General features: G+C 35.2%; 1 protein-coding gene across 1 annotated transcript in view; it reads left to right on the plus strand.

Moving 5' to 3' along the window:
* LOC113118246 (PQ-loop repeat-containing protein 1-like) overlaps positions 1-14762 on the plus strand; it is a 37585-nt gene extending 22823 nt beyond the window's left edge. Inside the window, exons 4-5 of the mRNA XM_026287288.1 lie at positions 2274-2490; positions 14498-14762. Coding sequence (XP_026143073.1) covers positions 2274-2490; positions 14498-14672 — 392 coding nt within the window. The 3' untranslated portion in view covers positions 14673-14762. The remainder of the gene's footprint in view (positions 1-2273; positions 2491-14497) is intronic.
* Positions 14763-20976: the final 6214 nt, after the last annotated feature.

Below are 20976 nucleotides of genomic sequence, written 5' to 3' on the forward strand. Positions count from 1 at the left end.
AGTGTAGGCTACAGGAGCACTTTCAGCAGCATTGAGCGCACTCTCGCGGCTGTAGATGGTAATGTTTTCTCTTGATTAATTTCTCTTGGTTCATGTAAAATTTATTTTGATAAATAAGTCGCACCTGACTATAATTTGCAGGATCAGCCAAACTATGGAAAAAAGTGTGACTTATAGTCCGGAAAATACGGTAATTCAATTATTAGAGCGTTTTATTTAATGCTGTTTATTACAAATAAAGGGTCAGTGTTTGTTTTCTGCGCCAAATAACTGTGCATTTGTGTTTTATTTGTAGATAGCTGAATTTGCATAGTGTTTAGTGTCTTATTTTCAAAAATGTTTACCAGAAAGCAAGTGGTTTGATCCCTGTAAGGAGCTTTCAGTGATCACAGATGTGCCTTAGAGAGAGACATTTAACCTAATCTGCTGTTTATCAAAAATTAAAAATGTTAAATTATATTATGTGAATGTTCCAAAATCTATTATTACCACATATAGTGGGACCACAGCTGATATCACACAAATTCATGGAAATAATACTTTTATATTGTCAGGAAGAGGCCGTTCATATTTTTTTCTATTCCTTCCTAGCTTAGCACTTAACGTTTATGTGATTTCTGAGGCTTTTTCATTCCTGATACTATCTGTTCTCCAATTTCAAGCCGTGAGTTTTCTGATAATACGGTGCATTAATCACACAAACACATCCAGACGTCTCGCCCCTTGATGTACCACACAGTCATGCAAACATTTCCCGACAGCGGATGGCACAGCGGCCACACTAGAGTGCCGATGCCTGTCAGGTAGATGCATGCAAGAAATCGGAACATAAAACCTACTAAATGACACCGTGTGGTCTGCGGGTTCTCTGACACTCCACTCACAGCTGTAACAAATAGGGCTATTATTTAGCTATCAATTCTCTGGAGCTGATGTCAGCTCATTTCAGGATCCTGTGCCATCAGTTTGGGTGAGAGACAGGTACTCGTCGATCATGTCAGCAAGTTTCACATGGTTTGTGATCACTAATGTAGAGATGACCAATGTGACAAAGAAGCTGTCTTCACTATCCTGTTTCTTATTTGTCTGTCTCTTTACTGGTTCTTAAGAGACCAGTCAAAACATGTATCAAAATTTGATATTAATTTCCATTTTTACATTAATAGTTCTTTATATAAATGTACTAATTTATCTTATTAACTGTTTATTTGATCAAAGTTATAGTTATCACTTGGCAATTCATTCAGAAAAAAAAAATGTAGGTTACACTTTACTTGATGCCCTTTTATATAAAAATTTTTTTATGCATTATGCTTTGTAATGCACCTTCGTTGTAAAAACACATTGCAAACTAATTTCAGATGTAACAAGGAATCTGCCGATATTACATTGCTTTTTAACTTTAATGCATTGTCTTTTCATAAATATTTGTAACTACAGTGTACATTATGAATACCTTTATAATGCATTATATTTTGATTATATCTTAATGATTTCCATTTTATTTACTTATATTCTGCTGCAAACTCACATATTATATATACATATAAATAATATATATATATATACATATTTTGTACAAAGTTTTTAATTAGAAATTTTAGTCTTTAGTTTTTAAAAAGAATAGTCTTATGCTCATCAAGGCTGAATTTATTTGAGCAAAAATACATACAAAAAAAAATCACTTGTGCATAACAAGATGTTTTCTGTGAACAGTTTAAAGAAATGTTTTCTAATATATTTAATTTATTTTAATGTTAAGGCAAATCTGCATTTTCAGCAGTCTTAAATGTTTCTTTTCCCAAAAAATTTACTGACCCCAAACTTTTTATATATATCAAAACGTGTATGGTTTCTTTTCTGCTGACTGGAGAACAGTTGTGTGTCTGTGTCTTTATTTTATGCAAGTGCTTAATCCTCACTGCTGAATGTTTGGCTGTGTTCCTCTGGAGAGCTTGGTCATTTATTTCACGGCTCTCAGGAAAATTGTAAATGAAATGCTGAGTTGTCGTAAATGGGTTTCTTTATGAAATGGAGATTTGCAGAAACAGGCACACAGGTTTCAAAGCTCATTTAACTTTTCAAATAGCGTGAGAGAGTTTATGTGAGGTGTTGAGCTCTGTGATATGCATACTAATGATAAAATGCTTTAAAGTTTCCCTTTCTTATTTTCTTGGGTAGTATTATAGAGAGATGCCTGGAGATATTGCATTGTCTGTATTTGAAATATTTTTACGATCCTTTTTATCTTTCTTTCTTTGTTTCTCCTACAGATTTAGACCTTCGGTATTTTTGGAGCTGGAGTTCTTTTGAGGACTATCTGATGTTCTGCTTTGCCTTCACGCTGCTGTGTGCTTTCATAACGTTCCTCTTTCTGGACTGGGTTCTGTTTGTGGAGGCCCTGGGCTCTTTGGCTGTAATGTTTGAAGCCATGTTGGGACTGCCTCAGCTGCTGCAGAACTACAACAACCGCTCCACCCGAGGAATGAGGTAAACAAGACCCAAACTGTTTTTGATCTTTTAATAATATGTTTAATTGGGGCCTTACATTACATTAAAATGTTACATTCAAAAACTTACCAAGCAGAAAATACAATCCCAGAATTCATTGTAAACGGTTTAGTGTAAAAATTTAGTGTAGTCATTGTAATGTTGACTCTAAGGATGCACAATATATCCGTACCATATAATTTATCAGATGATTTTAGAGGCAATTTATCAATATTGTTGATGCTCATTTCCCCTCTTTTTACATTTGCTTTTAGATTAAGTGAGCATTAGATTAGTAGCAAAGGTGAATTTGTTCTTTGAAAATACTTAATCTAAAAACAGCTCTGTCCCAAGTGAATCGGAAAATCATTTAAATTATAAACATTTTTCAATACTTGCATTATATAGTTATGATGCTGAAAGAAATATTTCACCCGAAAATGAACATCAGGCCATCAAAGATAGTTTGTTTCTTCATCAGAACAGATTTGAAAAACTTTTTTATCATTACATCACAATCTCACCAATGGATCCTCTGCAGTGAATGGGTGCCGTCAGAATGAGAGTCCAAAATGGCTAAAAACATCACAATAATCCATAAGGAAGCTTGTGTAAACAATTTATCAACTTTTCATTTTTGGGTGAACTATTCCTTTAACTGTAATGGTTGCATTTAAAACAGATGACTTTAGTTTTCAGGGTTTTATATTTAGTTTAATTAGACACAAAAAAAACAGTATGTCCATGTCTGTTATTTTCCATGTAGCATTCAAAATATACAGCCTGTGCCTCACAACTTCTCGTTGTAGTTTTTGCTCATTGTTGCCATAATGCGTGTCGCCTGTGCCATGACCGGTAGATGGTGAGAAGGTTCAGTTCTCGCACAGTAATTGTTTTCAAGACATGCTTCACCCAAGACATAACTCATTAAAGGCACGTAATGATGATAATTAATTTTAGACAGCTAATGAGCTTGTTAATTGATGATTTAGCCCACTCTGCTCAAATCCAAAGACTCCTTGGTGAAATAAAGTTGACCTTACTGGTACTTAAAAAATAAATAAATAAAAAGCCCAGAATGAGCACCAGAGAGAATTTAGAGTAAAGCTAATATCTTTAGCCTCAGGCTTCAGTCAGCATAATAATCACAGCTCAAGATCAGCTCCACTTCAGCTGAAGCCAGCTCCTTTTCCCCCTTTTAAAGTTTTTTCAGTAGCCCTTCATCTCATGGTCTGCTCCAGAGAACTCGATGTGACGCAGTCTCCAGGCTCCCCTATATGAGTCAAATTAAACACTGTGAGAACAGTTTAAGCAGAGAGAGGGAAAATGGAAGCTAATGTAAATGGCATTTCTCTGGAAATCCATCTTTTTATGAACACAATGAATGTGTCACTGCCATAGCATGTAGTGTGTAATGCCTTTGCCCCGATGTGATTTCAGAGTGTCTGCAGGCGTTGACGGCCCTCAACCGATCACTGCACTGACATCTGTGTTTCTTTGCGTATGCGAGTGAATTTATTATTATTGCGAAGTCTTTGGAGACATGGTTCAGAGTGTATATTTAAAGCTATCCTTCAACATCTGTGAGTGAAAAATATCTGTCACCAAGACAGCACTGCAGTGTTTGTGTGTGTGTGTATAGTACATTGTGTTAAATATCGGTTTATAAATAGTTAGTGAACCTAGTTTAAACCTGACAAAGTTCCACACTAACTTGTTGGGATTTTGTCTAAAATGATTAAATGTGGAGAAACTACTAAATTAATATTTAAAATAATAATAATAGTTCACTCAATTAATTCAGATTTGACATTGCATTTGTGATTTGTCTATAATTAAGTTTTAGTATACAGACTATGTGAATGAGATTCGAGTTTCTGCATATAATGAATAATTGAGAAATTTTGATTTGTTCCTCATACAAAGTTATTGTTTGAACGGAGAAGACTCAAAAAATAATAAACAGGTTTTATAAACTATTTTATGGGACTTTAGGGAGCTTGACAGCCCCTGGTCACTTTTGGCTCCATTCCAAAACCTAGTATGTTGGTTATATGTGAATATAATTCATTTAGTACCATTTTGCTTTAATTGTTCAGTACCAAAAAGTATTAATTATAAAACGTTTAAATTAGGTAAATGTATTTCACAGACTAACTGGTTTATCCAACATTTATGTGTGCAAGGTAATTGTATGCTTATTGAAGCTTAGAATTAGCAACATGCTAACAACAAACTGTTTGCAAAAAAAAAAAATGACGACATGAGAAATGCTAGTGTCAGTGTTGAGCGTTTCAATTTGATCTCTTCAAGATTCAGATTTTTATTCGTCACATACACAATTATATAAGTGACGTGACATTCAGCCAAGTATGGTGACCCATACTCAGAATTTGTGCTCTGCGTTTAACCCATCTGAAGTGCACACACACAGAACAGTGAACACACACACACACTGTGAACACACACCCGGGGAGGAGTCGGGGGTTTGATGCCTTGCTCAAGGGCACCTAAGTCGTGGTATTGAAGGTGGAGAGAGAACTGTACGTGCACTCCCTCCGCCTACAATTCCTGCCGGCCCAAGACTCGAACTCACAACCCTTAGATTGCGAGCCCGACTCTCTAACCATTAGGCTACGACTTCTTATATAGAGCATATATAACCAGCAGTGGAATATGAGTCAGCTTATTAAAGAGTACATAAATAAAAAAAATACATTAATATAGCTATGAAAGAACAAAATAAAAGTAAACAATAAAAATGTAAGAATAAAATATAAAAAAAGATGTATACTGTAGAATTAAATATTAAATGCAAAATAATGTGCATGAAAGTAGACTATTCTTAAATATTAAGATACCCAGGGATGTACAAAAGGCAATGTGGATATGTGCATTATACTGTAGTCTTAAATACTGTATTAAGATACACAGGAATGTACAAGAGGCAAATGTGCAAACAGATTGACACTGTCAGTGTGAGGTAGTGAATGATCAATGTCTTACTGATAAAGTGAATATTAGGTGGAGGCATGAAGATGTTAAGAGGCTGGTTTTGAGTTTAGGAGCCTGGTGACCTCGGGGGAAAAACTCCTCCTAAGTCTCCCAGTTTTAGCCATCAGGCTGGATTACTGCTTTTAATGCATGTTAAAATTTTAACAATATTGTCTTAAAATTCCAACCCAGCCTTATTAGAAAAACGTGCCTGTGGCAACATTTCTGCAATATTATATACGTTTCTTGCAAGTTAATAGTCCAGTAGTGTTCCAGTGTTTCCAATAGAGATAAATATGAAACTAGCAATGTTTTATTACATTGACTTCTGGATTCTATCACATTTTAAAATAATGTACCATGCACACTAAACCTAACTGAGATCAAAACACATTTGCTGGAATAACCATACCATTTTAGCTTGCTTCTGCAAGTCTTTTATCTTGATTCTCGTTTCACAGTACCGTTATCGAGTGTAGTGCTCTACCGGGTGTGCTACCGAGCAAGCTTGCTGTCAGAACAGCCATATATATGGATCTGGTTATGTTATATAAATGTCATTTTCAAACCATGCACTATGGTAAAAGTGATTGAGGTCATAACATATTGAGCAAGGAACCATACTTAATTATTTGGGGTATTTTTTGCATTTATATATATATATATATATATATATATATATATATATATATATATATATATATATAAACTTTTTAAACTTTTTACTCTATAAACTTATATTTTGCACAAATGTCAGTGTAGGCACTTTTTGTAAAATGCTCTCTAGCTTTGCAGCTCACTAGGTTGCTGTGCCCTTGTAGAGAGAGTATTACAAGGTATTGTGATAGACTCCACATCAGTACCTCTTCCAATGACACATGCAGTACTGTCTTTAACAAGACCAACCATCCGTACCCTCCTACTGTCTTTAATACGGGCCAGTGAAGCGGGGAGGGTCCTACGCTGTGCCCTTGAGCCAGACATTTATTGAATTTGAAGGATTTAAATGGCCCATCTCCCCTTGCTATTCTCTGAGAGCTCCCATCTCTTGTTGACCTTCTTTCTCTTCATTTGAACTTCTCGTTGATTCTTTGTCCACTTCTGCTGCTGTTTAAATTCATGTTGCTCTAGTGGAAACAAAGCTGTAAGAACAGGATGAAGTGAGGAACACCAGGGCAATGTGTGTCTTAGACTGTGACTGACATTAATGGACCGGGTATCCAGCAACACGCTGACTCCCTTCTCCCATGAGGCTTTACCCCATTTTTCAAGTTTTGAAAGGCCCTCAGAATTCTTGACAGGGGCTTTTTTAGTGTGATCACATTTGTATTTTTACAGAAATCGTTTCCTGATCTTTTTCCATTTCAGATTTTGTACCCTGGGGGCTCTGTTGACACATGTGAGCAAAAGGAGCTCAACCTATTTTATCTAAGTTTTTCTTGTGCGTATCTGACAACCACATTCAGTGTGAATTATATTCCAAACGGCTATCGTCTTTAGCCTTGGTCTGGACTCTTTGATGATGGTTCTAATTAAACAGACTTAACGAACCAGCATACATGGAGTCTCACCCCGTGAAACCCTTTTTCTCCTACAGCATAGTCTCCAACACACTCACACTCATTATCCTCATTTTAAAAAATCTCGTCTGATGCAATGAAAGACCTTGAGATGCAGGTTGTTGGAGTAAAGGGCCATTCACACCACGACTGATACTGATAACTATAACTATAAAGTTTTAATAATCATTCTAACATTTAGAATCTAATTCAGTGACAATAGGTAGTCCTCACCACAATTATAACAATAATAGAGGAATGTTATAATAGTGGAAGTATTTTTTGCTGCTGTAGCAAAATTTAGTATGCAGATAAAGGTAAAACAGAAGAGCATCCATAATTCAGTATGTAATTTTTTGCAATAATGGCATCAGTGTTGGTTCAAGTCAACAGCAATATGAGTCTACGGTAGATTATCAACACAATGGTGTTGAAGTTTTAGGTAAACTGAGATTTTAGATTTTACTTTGCTTAAATGTTGCATCACAGCTCCACTTGTTTTGCATACTGTATGTCATTGCAATTCTGAATCCCAACAAATAACCTGCGGCATCTTTGCATTGTAAGATTGAAAAAGAAACAGAAATTAAGAGGCATTTCCATGCAGTTCTTTAATTAAAAATCACTTTATATATTTTGTCTAACTGAATTGAAAGTCTCAAATACTCAGATTGCACAGCAAGCATCACTGCATCATCACTGTCTTTCACCTGCTTGTCTCTCACTTCTCCCAGTTCAGGTGCCTCCACAGGAGCTCTAAAAAGTTAACAAAAAAGTTTGAGCCACTCAGCCCTAATGTAGGCTGAAACCAGTTTCTGGAGTTTAGGCTGCATGCTAAGTCAAGAGCGTAGTTAGCATCAGGACCCTGCTGTGTTGATGAAGCCGAGTGCACTGTAATCGGTCTCCCTAACAAGCAGAGACACACAGCCGGATTCTCCCATGAGACAGAGCTTCGCCATGGGCCTCGCTGCTCACACAGAGCCCTGATCGGCCCTGATTACCCCTGGGAGATTCACGCTCATAGCACACGTTTCCTATATTTATAAAAATAAGGAAGCAGTGGATATAACTTAGCTATACAGGGTATCTGGGGAAAGCAAATTGTCCTTGCTAGCATAGATGCGGTTCTGATTTGTTGTGGCTGCTGTTATGACAACTGGTGGGAACTATTTGTCTTTCTGTGGTCTGTTTGTGCATGTGATCTACCTTATATTCGCTTCAAATGGTGCTCAGTTATACACCCAGGTGGCAAAAACTAATTTATCATAGCTAGCGAAGCAAAATCCATGAAAATGGACACAAGCAGAGTAAAAGAAATGCTTTATTAACCTAAAACAAGTCAACAAAACTGAAGGATACCATTTATTTTTCTTACTTGCCAACAAGCTACTATACATTCTCCTTACTGTTGTTTAACATTTTTAATATGTGGTCCATTATGCAATAAAAATCTTTTTAAAACCTTTTATTTTTTTGTCTTAGACTTGCCATTTTTAATTTCAATATGGTATGTTTAATCCCGTTTTGTGCAAAGTGTTAACTTAGTCCAATAAAATAATGGGGCATGTTTAAAAATCATTGTACTGTATCGGTTGTATATTGTACATTAAGTCAAATGTAGTACACTAATACTTGTTTTCTTGTATATATCTTGTAAATATTGTATATATTTTAAATTAAATTACATTTCTTATACTATTGGGATACTTTTCTCACCCCCTTTTTTCTTATTTTAAGCATTCAATATATATCTAAAAACAAGTCGTCTTATCTTTGCTTTGCAAGTAAATCTGTGTAGTTTTAGGATTTTTATGAGATAATTTTACTGCAAACCAAGTAAAGCTACTGATTATGTAAATATGTTTTGCAGTGTACAAGTTTGGGGACGGTAAAACGTTTTTGAGAGAAGTCTCTTAAGCTCACCAAGGCAGTAAAATTGTGGCATCTTACAATTTAAAATATTTTTCTATTTTAATGTATTTGAAAAATGTATTCCTGTGATGGCAAATCTTTATTTACCATATTTACAATGTTTTCTTTTTATTTTACATTACTTTTGATCAATTTAATGTATCCTTGCAGAATAAAAGTATTAATTTCTTAAAAAAACAATTTATAAATCCACACAGAACCCAAGTTTTTGAATGGGAGTGCAGCTCAATTAATCCCTGAATATATGGGATGCACAATACTGAATAAAGGCCAATAACTACAATCTGATGAGCCAATAATAATTATTTTATTATGTTAAATAATAAAAATTGTTAAATTTATGTTATGGTCGATAACTGATAAAACATGGATATTGCAAATTTAAACTAATTTTATTCACAAATTCACAAAGTTCTGCTGTTAAATGCATATAGTAACCCATGTCAATATGCACTCTTTAAAGAAAAATGCATTTTTAGTTATGTCTTTTTAAATGAGCATTTACATAATGGCAAGAGTTATCTAAATCTTATAAACAGACAAAAACTAATATGGCATTGAGAGTTCATGATTCATACTCAAGAAATAGAAGTATTCTGTTCTAAACATAGCCATTGAATTTCTGATACCTCACAGTAATATTTCACCTCAACACATATTAGCAAGGTAAGTATGGACAAATTTCGAAGTTTGAGTTGCTATCGCTTAGAGGCACACAAACATACAGAACTTTATCAGTAGAGTTGTTCCCCTCACAGTTGTTGGCTGTCATGTCTGGGTTAATTAGAGAAGAAAAAACCATTGGAGTGGATCCCCACATGACCCAGGGTGAGCTGAGGTACAGTATGCTAGCATCCTGCACAGTCCCCATTGATCAGACTGAGTTGGTGATTGAATTAGAGGAGCCGCTAGCAGCCACGGCTTGCCAGGACCAGTACCACAACAGAATTATTCATATTCCCTCCAGGGCAAACACAGTGGAGGAGGGGGTGAGGAGCAAGAAAAATACAAGAAAGCAGCGTGCCGGCGTTCTGGAGGGGACGAAAGAGACAACCATCATTTTTTCTGGTTGTCATGCCAATTTGTATGACATTAGCATCGCTCTTAATGGGTTTGTGTATACAGAAGTAGAAATATATCAAGGGGGATGTTATAATGTCCAACTCTACTGATTTAAAATGCCGCTTGAACATTCTACTTCCATCTAAAGCAGGTCGCAGCTGTGCTGAATGTATTTTCTGACTATTTTGATTGGCTAAGCTTTGTTTGTAAGACAGTGATCTGTGTGAGCTTGTTTGGTTGCCATATGGAGGATAAACATAATTTGATTTTAAGGACTTTTAATGTCTCCACTTCCTCCTCATATGTTTTTCTTTGTGTGTGTGTGGTGGAGACTGATCTGTTTTAGGAAGTGTGCAAACTCTCTTGTGTTTGAGCCGGATGGATCGATCTACATACATATTTCATATTCTTTCTGTTGAGGATGGCCTGTCTTTTCTCTCACCAACCGTTTGAATTCACCTGTCTTCAAATGTGCAAAAGTTTTGAAGAGCTTACTTTTACCTTCAGTCCTTCATACAGTTGATTTCCCTGACGGATTGTCAAGGTTTTGTTTTCGCTTGTCTTCGTCTTTCCATAGGTGAAGAGCGACTAGAAGCACAACGAGTTTCTGTTTCTCTTCAGTCCCTTTGAGGACATTTGTAGCAAGTGAGGGAGTTCTGCTGCCTCTTTCAGATGCTACTCGCTGGTCACGGTTTATCACTCCATCGATGTGAATGGAGCAGAGAGAAACTAGAGAAACAAAGGTAGATGCCGGTGTGTCGTTACATCTGTCTGGAGCAGATCTTCAGAATGTTGCCCCTTCTAAGAGGTGCCTGCCAGATTTGTCAAAACTGAAATCTCTTCAAAGGTCCTGTAGACTTGTCTTCTTGTCGTATATGTCTGGTGTCTCTAGCCTTTTAACTATCGACAAGAAGTCTGCTTCACCAGACCAACAGACCCAGTTATACAAGAATCAGTTGTACCATTCTATCTATTGTTATAACTACCATTCTGTTTGTCTGCTGGTCTATCGTTCTTTCTATCATTTTGTGTCATTGCAACTATCATTCTATCAGTTATCTGTCTGTCGGTCAGTCTGTCTGTCATTTACATCTGTACAAAACCATTTTAAAGTTCTTAAGTTTATCTTTTGTGTTTGTCTATTTCTCTCTATTTTTCTGTCATTCTGTATTTTCAAAGATTTTCTGTTGTTCCATCATTCCATTATTCTATCTATTGTTCTATCACTCTATCATGCTATCTATTTGTGTCTCTATCATTCTATATATCATTCTATAAATTCTATATAATCTTTCATTCTAGCTGTTCTTTTATATGGCATTATACAATTCCACTTATAGTTCTTTCTAGAGATTTATTATTCTGCTGTCCTTTATATCATTCTATCATTCTTCCTATTGTTCTATTATTGTCTATCACTTTTTGTTCTATCAGTAGTTATAATATTCTTTTAATAATTTTCATTTTATAATAATAATAATTAATTTTGTCTATGGTTCTATTGGTCATACAGTTTATCACCCAATCCTTCTTCTAACACTCTCTCTTTTCCCTTATTCTGTCTGTTCTTAACTTTTTATCCATCTGTTTATGATGTTAACATTCTGTCTTCCACTCTATCATTCCTTCTGTTTATTGATCTGTCTTTTTTTTCCATTTTAGCTGCTATAATCCTTTTTTCTCTTTCTTTTTCTTTCTCTTTCTCTTTCTCCTTTCTTTCTTTCTTTCTTTCTTTCTTTCTTTCTTGTGTCAGGTTGAAGAGGATCAATTGAAATCCTTGTCAGGGTTGAGTGCAGGGCTGTTCAATGTGGACTGGGAGTGCTGTAAGCGTGGACTCAGTTCTCCTAATCAATGCAATAATCACTTCTAGCTCTCTCAGAGGCCCTGAAGCACTGCTCGCTGTTTGCTGAGCATTTCTTTCATCTGCTGTCAATCGGCATAGGGCTCGAAGGGGAAGGGGAGGAGGGAAAAAGATAGTGGTTTGTTTTAGTGAGCGAGAAAGGGCGTGTTTGTTTGAATGAATGTTTGGGAACAATTGAAAGAGTTTGTGTTCTCTGGGCGGAAGATGGAGAACCATTAAGTGGTTTTTAGTGTGGAGTCACTGTTATCATTGCTCTTGTACAGATGACCCACCCCCCTTTAATTACCTCATTAATGTTTCATGCCCATTAATGATGTTTGAAGATGGTCTCTAGAGTAGACTAATGCAAAAGACAAATGAAGGAGGAGAGGAATGAGGGGTGTAACTTTGAGATCAGACATAGAGGACACATTCCTCTCAAAGCACGAGAAAAAAAGATGTTTAAATGGAGATTTCTGGCTCTGAAACATTTCCATTTTATGAAAAGTTTTTCAAATGGGAAGTATAACTTTCAGGATCCTTTTCAGTTCATTGTTATACCTCATTCACCTTTCATTTTTTTAGGTTGCTTGGAGTACCACTATCAGCATTTTGTGGACAAAGTGCTCCAGGACTATGAAGATAAAGTGCCTAATCTATTTGATTTAGTAGGGCAGTGTCCATAACAGGACATTTTAGCACTGTAAAGTATCTGAGAGCCAGATAAATGATATTTCACGCTGCTGTTAGCGAATATCGCATCTCCTGCCGGCAGATGTTCCTAGATCCTCATTCGCAATCTTCCTGTGACACCAAAAAAGTGCACAGGCAGTGATAAGGAAGAACGTAATGCACAATAATCAATGTCATGTTGAGATGGGTGGGTTTGCAACATCAAGTAGACAGCTAGCAAGAATGGACCATTTCATTACTGTAGATGTCTGCTTCTGCTGCCCCACGTTGTGTGAAAGACTCATTTCTCTTGTCGGGCAATTGCCATGAGCACAAAAAGTCCAATGCTCATTCCTCTCTGTCTGTGACAGCTGATGTATAGTCTGTACTCATCTTTAGACCACCATTTCCCCTCTTCACAACTGAATGAAATGAATGAACTCATTCAGCATAAATACTGCTGAGAATGCAGTGTTCTATCCTTTGCTGCTTCTTTGAAGTTTCTACTGCTAAACTTTTTTTTAAAGAACTAGGATTGACATTTACACAATATTGTGCTTTGGTGATCCCCCAAGCATCCTGAAGATGGCTTGATCCGTGTCCCAAGATGCACAAGGTCAAATTGACATTTAAATGCAAATTTTCTGCATATAATGCATAAATGGATCTGTTTATAGCTTCAGTGAGCCATAATACTGTAAGAATAGTTCTCCCAAAAATGAAAATTACCCCATGATTTACTCATTCTCAAGCATCGTAGGTGTATATAACTTTGTTCTTTCAGACAAATACAATTGGAGTTATATTAAAAATGTCCTGGCTCCTTCAAGCTTTATAACGGCATTGAATGGGGTCGAGATTTTAAAGCCCAAAAAAGTGCATCCATCCAGCATAAAATGAAGAGAGAGTGGCGTTCCAATGGATGCCCTTTTTTTTTTTTTTTGCTTCGAGCAAACATCTGCTTGTTTGATTAACATTATGAAATTAAATCATGTTTTAGAATTGAAAAAAGGTCAATATTTTCAGATCTGTTAGGTGTTTCAATAATTTTGGCTACCACTGTAAGCCAAAGTTTTTTCTTTGCTTTAAACAAAACGGTTCTTACGAGACCATATTCTCAAAAGAGCTTACACTATGACAACTTCATACATCATCCATTGGAACGCCACAAACGTATGTACGACAGTTAGCAGAAGTTAATTTTTTTTATTTTATTTTAAATATGGATATTTTTCGTACATAAATGCATCACCTGCTGATTTCCTTTATTAACCCCCTGGAGTCGTGTGGAGCACTTTTTATGATGGATGGATGCACTCTTTTTGGGTTTCAAAATCTTGACCTCATTCACTGCCATTATAAAGCTTGAATATCAGCTTTTAATGTAACTTTGCATTCGTCTGAAGGAAGAAAAGTCATATACTCCTAGGATTGCTTGTAGTGAGTAAATCATGGGGTAATTTTCATTTCTGAGTGAACTATCCCTTTAAGTTTGATAATTGGAGCCTACCCATTTCCTCACCCTTTCACAATGTTTTTATTTCTTGATTTTTTTAATATATATATATATATATATATATATATATATAAATAAATATAAATAAATAAATAATTGCATCCTCTTAATTCAATTAAGTGTGGCTGAAAGCTGCTCCCCACTGCACTCAGTTACACAAGAATTCAGAGACTTGTAAACGTGTGAGATATACAGATGTATGACTTTATCAAGTGGGAGGACAGGATATTGTATAATACATTAGTCTGATGTATGGGTGAATAGGGTGCATTTATCAGAGCTGAGTGGGATCTTTCCAACTGCTGAGAGTTGGTATATGTACTTTTTATATATGTATATGAGTGTGTATATATATATATATATATATATATATATATATAATATTTCTGAATGTTTCAATATAATGTTCTATTTTTCTGTCTTTTTTTTCAGCGTAAAGATGGTGCTTTTATGGACTGCTGGTGACATCTTTAAGACCATGTATTTCATGATCAATGAAAGCCCCACCCAGTTTGTGGTCTGTGGTGCAGTACAGATCTTAATTGACATTGCCATTCTGCTCCAGGTGGGCTACTACAGCCAGGACACCAGAATCAAACTGGGCTGAGGTCACTACAATAATGATGGTGATCAACACTCCTAAATAAGGACAGTCTATTTGCTACTTACCTGCAAAACTACATGCTTTTACGTTTACCAAAAAAAAAAAAAAAAAAATATATATATATATATATATATATATATATATATATATATATATATGTATGTATGTATATGTATGTATATGTGTGTATATATATATATATGTATATGTGTATGTATATGTGTATATATATATATATATATATGTATATGTGTGTGTATATATATATATATATATATATATATATATATATATATATATATATATATATATATATACATATATACATATATACATATATACATACATACATACATACATACATACACACACACACACACACACACACACACACACACACACACACACACACACACACACGCACACACAGTGGGGTTCAAAAGTCTAACTGTCAAATTTGACAAGTCAAATTGCTGGTGAAAATAAGTTATATTTTGCTTTTCTCTCATTTCATATAACTTCAATTTAATGTTTATATTTAATATACTTATTATTTTGTCTAAGGTTTTTATTAGAAAGTGCCTTATTTGCATGACAATTTGAGTGAAAGGTTACATTCAAAATGTTAATTTATTTGGAGAGAAAAACAATTAGTTTGATTAGTTGCAAAACTACTTGGTTTTCTTTCTTTTCTTTTTTTTCTTTTTTAAAATTTCTTTTTAAATTTTTTTAAAAAGTCTTTCATTCAAAGAAGAGTGAACAGTCCTTATATGCACTGGCTAGACATCCTTATACATAAGATTATACCCTTATACTTATTTTTCTACTCCAGCCAACAGATTAATTGACAAATTAATGTCCCTTCACTTTGTTATTTTTAGATTTTGTATTTTTACTAGCTTTTGAGAGAGCCAATATGCTTGTAGTGTACTTTAAGTGCTGGGAAATGCATGTGCCAAATGTATCTGCTACAATTCATTTTTTTAACTATTCTGAGTTCCTTTCATTTTAAAGCAATTAAATCATTGTTACTTCTATAGTTGCACATAAAAATCCATATTTTAAGCAGCAGATTAATGTTATACTTTTAAATCTAAGCCTTTGAGTCAAAAGTAGTTGCTGATGAATGATTACCTAACTTTAATTACCAAACCATATCAGTGGAAATGCATGAGGCTATGCCATAAATATATAATGCCATAAATATATAATGCACGACTGATTTATCATGTACGATTGCAATGCAAATGAGAAAAAAAGACAGATTTGTTCTGTTTAATTATCAAAGATCAATTTTCCCTTTTCCCATTAATTCAGGTAATTTCAGTAGTGCCAGTGTTTTGTAAAATAAGTTTTTATTTATCCTGGGTTTATGATTTAGAAAAGTGAAATGATAATGTGTAATATTCCAATAAAAAAGCAGTTGCAGTTCATAGTAACCACACAAAGCCAATGATGGACATTTTTGAGCCATTGGGTTCATAGTCTACTATGTCCTTTAAGGATGACAATGAATACCTCAACCAGTCATATATCGTCCATGTTTATCCATGCATGTCACACCAAGATGAAGGGCAGCCTGCCCACAAATATTGACATTTGGATTGTTTTTATATCGAAGTTGATGAGACTGGTGAGAAAAATGCAGTCACTTCAAATCAGATGCTTCTGCGGTTGATCAGATATGAGGAGACCTCATCATGAAACAGTTCCACTCTATTAAGTTACAATTCACACCAGCACTGAGTTATGTGCTATTTATCACTGCAAAGAAAAGGTCACTATAACTTTAAATCCCACTATAGCGCCCGCCAGGCGGCTCAGGGAGGGCTACAGATGTGGCCTTAAAAAAGCACTTTCAGATTCCATCTCAGTTTTGGCTGTCTTTCTACCTCTCTGCCCATGTTTAACCGAAGGGGTTTCAACATGCCCATGGACTGTTTAAGCCCGTTGGCTCCTTTAGCATTAGTTGATCGTCAAAGTTTAGCCGTTGGTTATTACAGATGCTCACAAAGCCTCAGCTGTTTACTTCTTGCATGGGTAGCTTTATTGGCTTTAGCTCTCATTGTGCTAAGACTTTGTGTGTGGGAAATATTTGTTCTGTTGTGCTGTTAACCGACATATCAACATATCTGACCCCAGCTAAGGTCAAAACCACCAACACTTTTAGTCACAGGATGACAATGCGAGAGCCCACTCTCTTCCAAATAAAAGACATTGCATTAATGCTGTCCTATGCAATACATATGTTTGAATATCTAATGGAAAAATCAGTTTTTGTACATTTTAAGTTAATATTAAGTTAATTTTTTTTTTTTTTTGGTTTATAAGATTTTTTTTTTTTTTTTTTTTTTTGCACAAATCAGCATATTAGAATGATTTCTGATCATGTGACACTGAATACTGGAATAATATTATTTATCCTTCCATCCTCAAATTTTTTTAATGGTTGTGTCCATGATTTTTTTGTCATGACTCACACCAAAACACTCCTTAAAAGGAAAGGTTTATTGATCAGAGGTTGTACTTTCATAACTCAGGAGACATTTTGGGAGTAGTATCTGTTAAGGTTATCACTTTTTCATTTCAATTTGTTTAGGAACCGTAAAAACAAAGAAACCATGGCGGACTGATGACCGCAGGTCTAAGGTAGGGCACCAATCCAGTCTGTGCTGAAATGCTACTGTCAATCAAACTATTATGGGAGGGGCCTCTTTTTTTTTTTTTTTTTACGTCAACCAGATTTGAGATCGTCTCGATTTGATAAAGGGGAAATTATTTAACAAGGTTAAATAAAAAATACACTGAGTGGATTTTTATCATTATAGGGTGGTTATGTGCTGTACACACACTGCTAACACACATTTCAGTTCAAACAACTTGTAAAAGTGCATGTACTGTAGCATCTGATTACCTCTTTACAACCTCACTTTCACAAAAAAAAAAAGACCAAAGACTTTCTTTTTTTCTTTAACAATCATGAATATGTTTCTATTGTGTCTGTTTAGGTTTCCATTTTTCAGTGTTTTGTTAGTTGCACATGACTGCTACAGTAAATAGCTTTGCCAAGCTTTGTAATTCTCTCATCATCAGTGAGGAAATCGCACTGATGAGCAAGATAACGCTCTATTATGTGTTTAATGTTGTGTGATAATGATCATTTAATGTTGCCTTAATGGTCTGCACATTTTTGTCATTCAGGTCAAAAAGGTGCCTTTAAAATGACATGACAAACGATCTTAACTTGTCATTATTTATAAAGCATTGTGAACATTATTACTTTTTCAGGATGTTATGGCATTTTATATGGGATATATATATAATGTGAACACATTAAATGACTGGGATGTTACTGTATAAACGAATCCATGTAAAAAAAACACATAAAATATGATATCCTAACAATACTCTGTACTTTTGTCCTTTATTTTTTCCTCATATACTGTTTTCTTGTCAGCATGTAATGTAAGAATATCTGTATTGCTTGTTGAATGTTCTTTTTTTGTTTAGTTTTTTCTGAATTTTTTATCTTTGCAGAGCTCCAGCTACATTCTTGATTTAATAACATATGATGCATGATTGCACATTTGAAATTAAATGTAAATTGCTTGTGTGACCAGTGTAGTGGGGTGTAAAATTGAAAAACCAAATTCCGTCGTTTCCAATTTCTGTACTGAGCACGATGTGACAGAAGAAAGGGAATGACCATTACTGATAATAAAGACAACTTCAAATGACCAGAAAGGGGTTCATACTGTACTCTGTCCCACAGTCCTGAACTTGACAGTACTGCACTTTATAAGGCTGCATAATCATTTGGTGTCGGCAGTGAAAGAGACTCGGTATGAAATATTCAAGGTTGTGGGGGAGACTGGATTATAGATGAGAGACTAAGCCTGCAGAATACCTGGATCCCTCCATTAATCGAAATCCCATACATTAATGATATGGTACAGGATGTCACATTGATGACTGCGGGAATCCTGGGCGTTCTTGGTCAGAATGGGGACGTTCAGGGGGGCGGTAGAGGAGCCTGACGCAGGGATAGAGAAATCATAGATCGAGTCTATACATTTTAATTTCCTTTTGTAGACATAGTCCATTACAACAATTAAAGCAAAGTGTATATATATATATATATATATATATATATATATATATATAAACCCATACAGTGGAGCTAGAAAGTTTGGGCGCCCTTTGCAAAATCTGTGAAAATGCAAGTAATTTTCAAAAAATAAGAGAGATCATACTAAATGCATGTTATATTTTATTTAGTACTGTCCTGAGTAAGATATTGTACATAAAAGATATTAACATTTAGTCCACAAGACAAAAAAAAAATGCTGAAATTATTAAAATAACCCCACTCAAAAGTTTGGGAACCCTTGGTTCTTAGTACTGTTTGTGGTCAAACTTTTGAACACGATGAAGTTTGCCAAATTTGTCTTATTTTGTTGAAATTTTTTTTTTCCATTTAGTTCTGCCCTTCGTAAGCAACAGAAGATACTTGTATGTTTCCCGGTACACAAATTAAGTACAATTTACCTTGATCTTCAAATTCCAAAAGTTTTCACCCCCCAGCTCTTAATGCATCTTGTTTCCTTCTGGAGCATCAGTGAATGTTTGAATCTTTTTAAATAGTTGTGTTTGAGTCCCTCAAATGTCCTCAGTCTGAAAAGATGAATCTCAAAATCATAAAGTCACTGCTTGAAAGGGTTCAAATATGCAAAGATGCTGGAAAACTGAAGAATCTGCAGGACCTTTTGAGTGGGGTTATTTTAATAATTTCAGCAATTGTTTTGTCATGTGGACTAAATGTTAATATCTTTTATGTACAATATCTTAATCAGGACAGTAGTAAATAAAAAATAACATGCATTTAGTATGATCTCTCTTATTTCTTGAAAATTAGTCATATTTTCACAGATTCTGCAAGGGGTGCCCAAACTTTCGAGCCCCACTGTACGTACATACATATTGTGGTCAAATGTGACCTGTGCATGTTTTTATCAAGAGATTTACCACTTTCACTGGTGTTATGTCAAGAATAATATGGGACAAATGTGTGATTGATTTCTGATATCTAATGACAAATGATTCTCACTCAACCCTCTTGATGGACATCATTTGTCATGCAGAGCGTCTCTACTACGCTTTAAAGCTGTTCTTGAAATGTCCTGATAATTGCTAGCTACCTGACGTAATATGACCCGACCCAAGTTATGGTACATTTCTCCTTTGCCTTAATATCGGTTTTCCCATTTATATACAGTTACGTGAGAGAAAAGACGTTTGTGTCATCTGTGACACAATTGATGTTTGTATAAACTTTCTTTTATAAACATGTGAAATGTTGCCAAGGGGGCAGTGCTTCAGCATGATGTGTGTGTTACCTAACTATAGTGCAGGTGTTATATTTCACAGGACATAAGCTACTTTGATAAGGTCAGCATGCCAGAAAGTATGTACTGTACAATAATGTAATGCTTTTAATGTTCTTAAAGCGTGGAGTGTGTGTCTAGATTGAGCTGGCGGTGCTGATGTATTGTGGATGCTTTATGAAGTATGTGGGCAGAGGGTTTTTCCTAATTGCACACTATCAGCTAATGGGGTCAAAGGGTTATGCTGTACTTTAGCTCTTCACTTGAGATACCATTACAGATATCATTACACATGTATGTATGTGACATGCGCCGTAGCTCTGTAGGATGTTGCCTCAGATGGTCAGCTAACTGATAATCAATTGTCAGGGAATTTCAACACAGTTTGAAGATAAGGAATGCTATCGAGTCTAATCAGCCTTGATGAGCTAAACAAATGTGGAGCACTTTCACAAAAACAATGATGATTTTAATGATTTTATATTAGAATAAGATAAACTGAATCTTTTAATTAAATTTATGCATTTAGCAGACGCTTTTATCCAAAGCGACTTGCATTGAATTCAGTCTAACAATTTTTCCTAACATGTGTTCCCTGGGATTCAAACTTCCAACTTTGCGCTTGCTAATGCAATGCTCTACCACTTGAGCTACAGGGACACAAGTAAATTAAATAAAAAAGATAAAGAATGAATTTTTTTGTGACTTTTTAATAAGGGTTACAAAATATACATTACATTTTACATTGTCACACCACATGTTGTCTGTCTTCCTGTGTGTGAACAAAGACTTGAACAGACATTGGGGGTGCTGCTTCACTCTATGATGGAGTGACTCTGTGATCCTATTTGTTTTAAGCGGTCATAAACGCCTCTTTCAGTCTACCCAGGCTAAATTATTCAATCTGTTAGTGTAATGAGAAG

The sequence above is a fragment of the Carassius auratus genome, chromosome 18 (assembly GCF_003368295.1).
Source record: "Carassius auratus strain Wakin chromosome 18, ASM336829v1, whole genome shotgun sequence".
Taxonomy (NCBI): domain Eukaryota; kingdom Metazoa; phylum Chordata; class Actinopteri; order Cypriniformes; family Cyprinidae; genus Carassius; species Carassius auratus.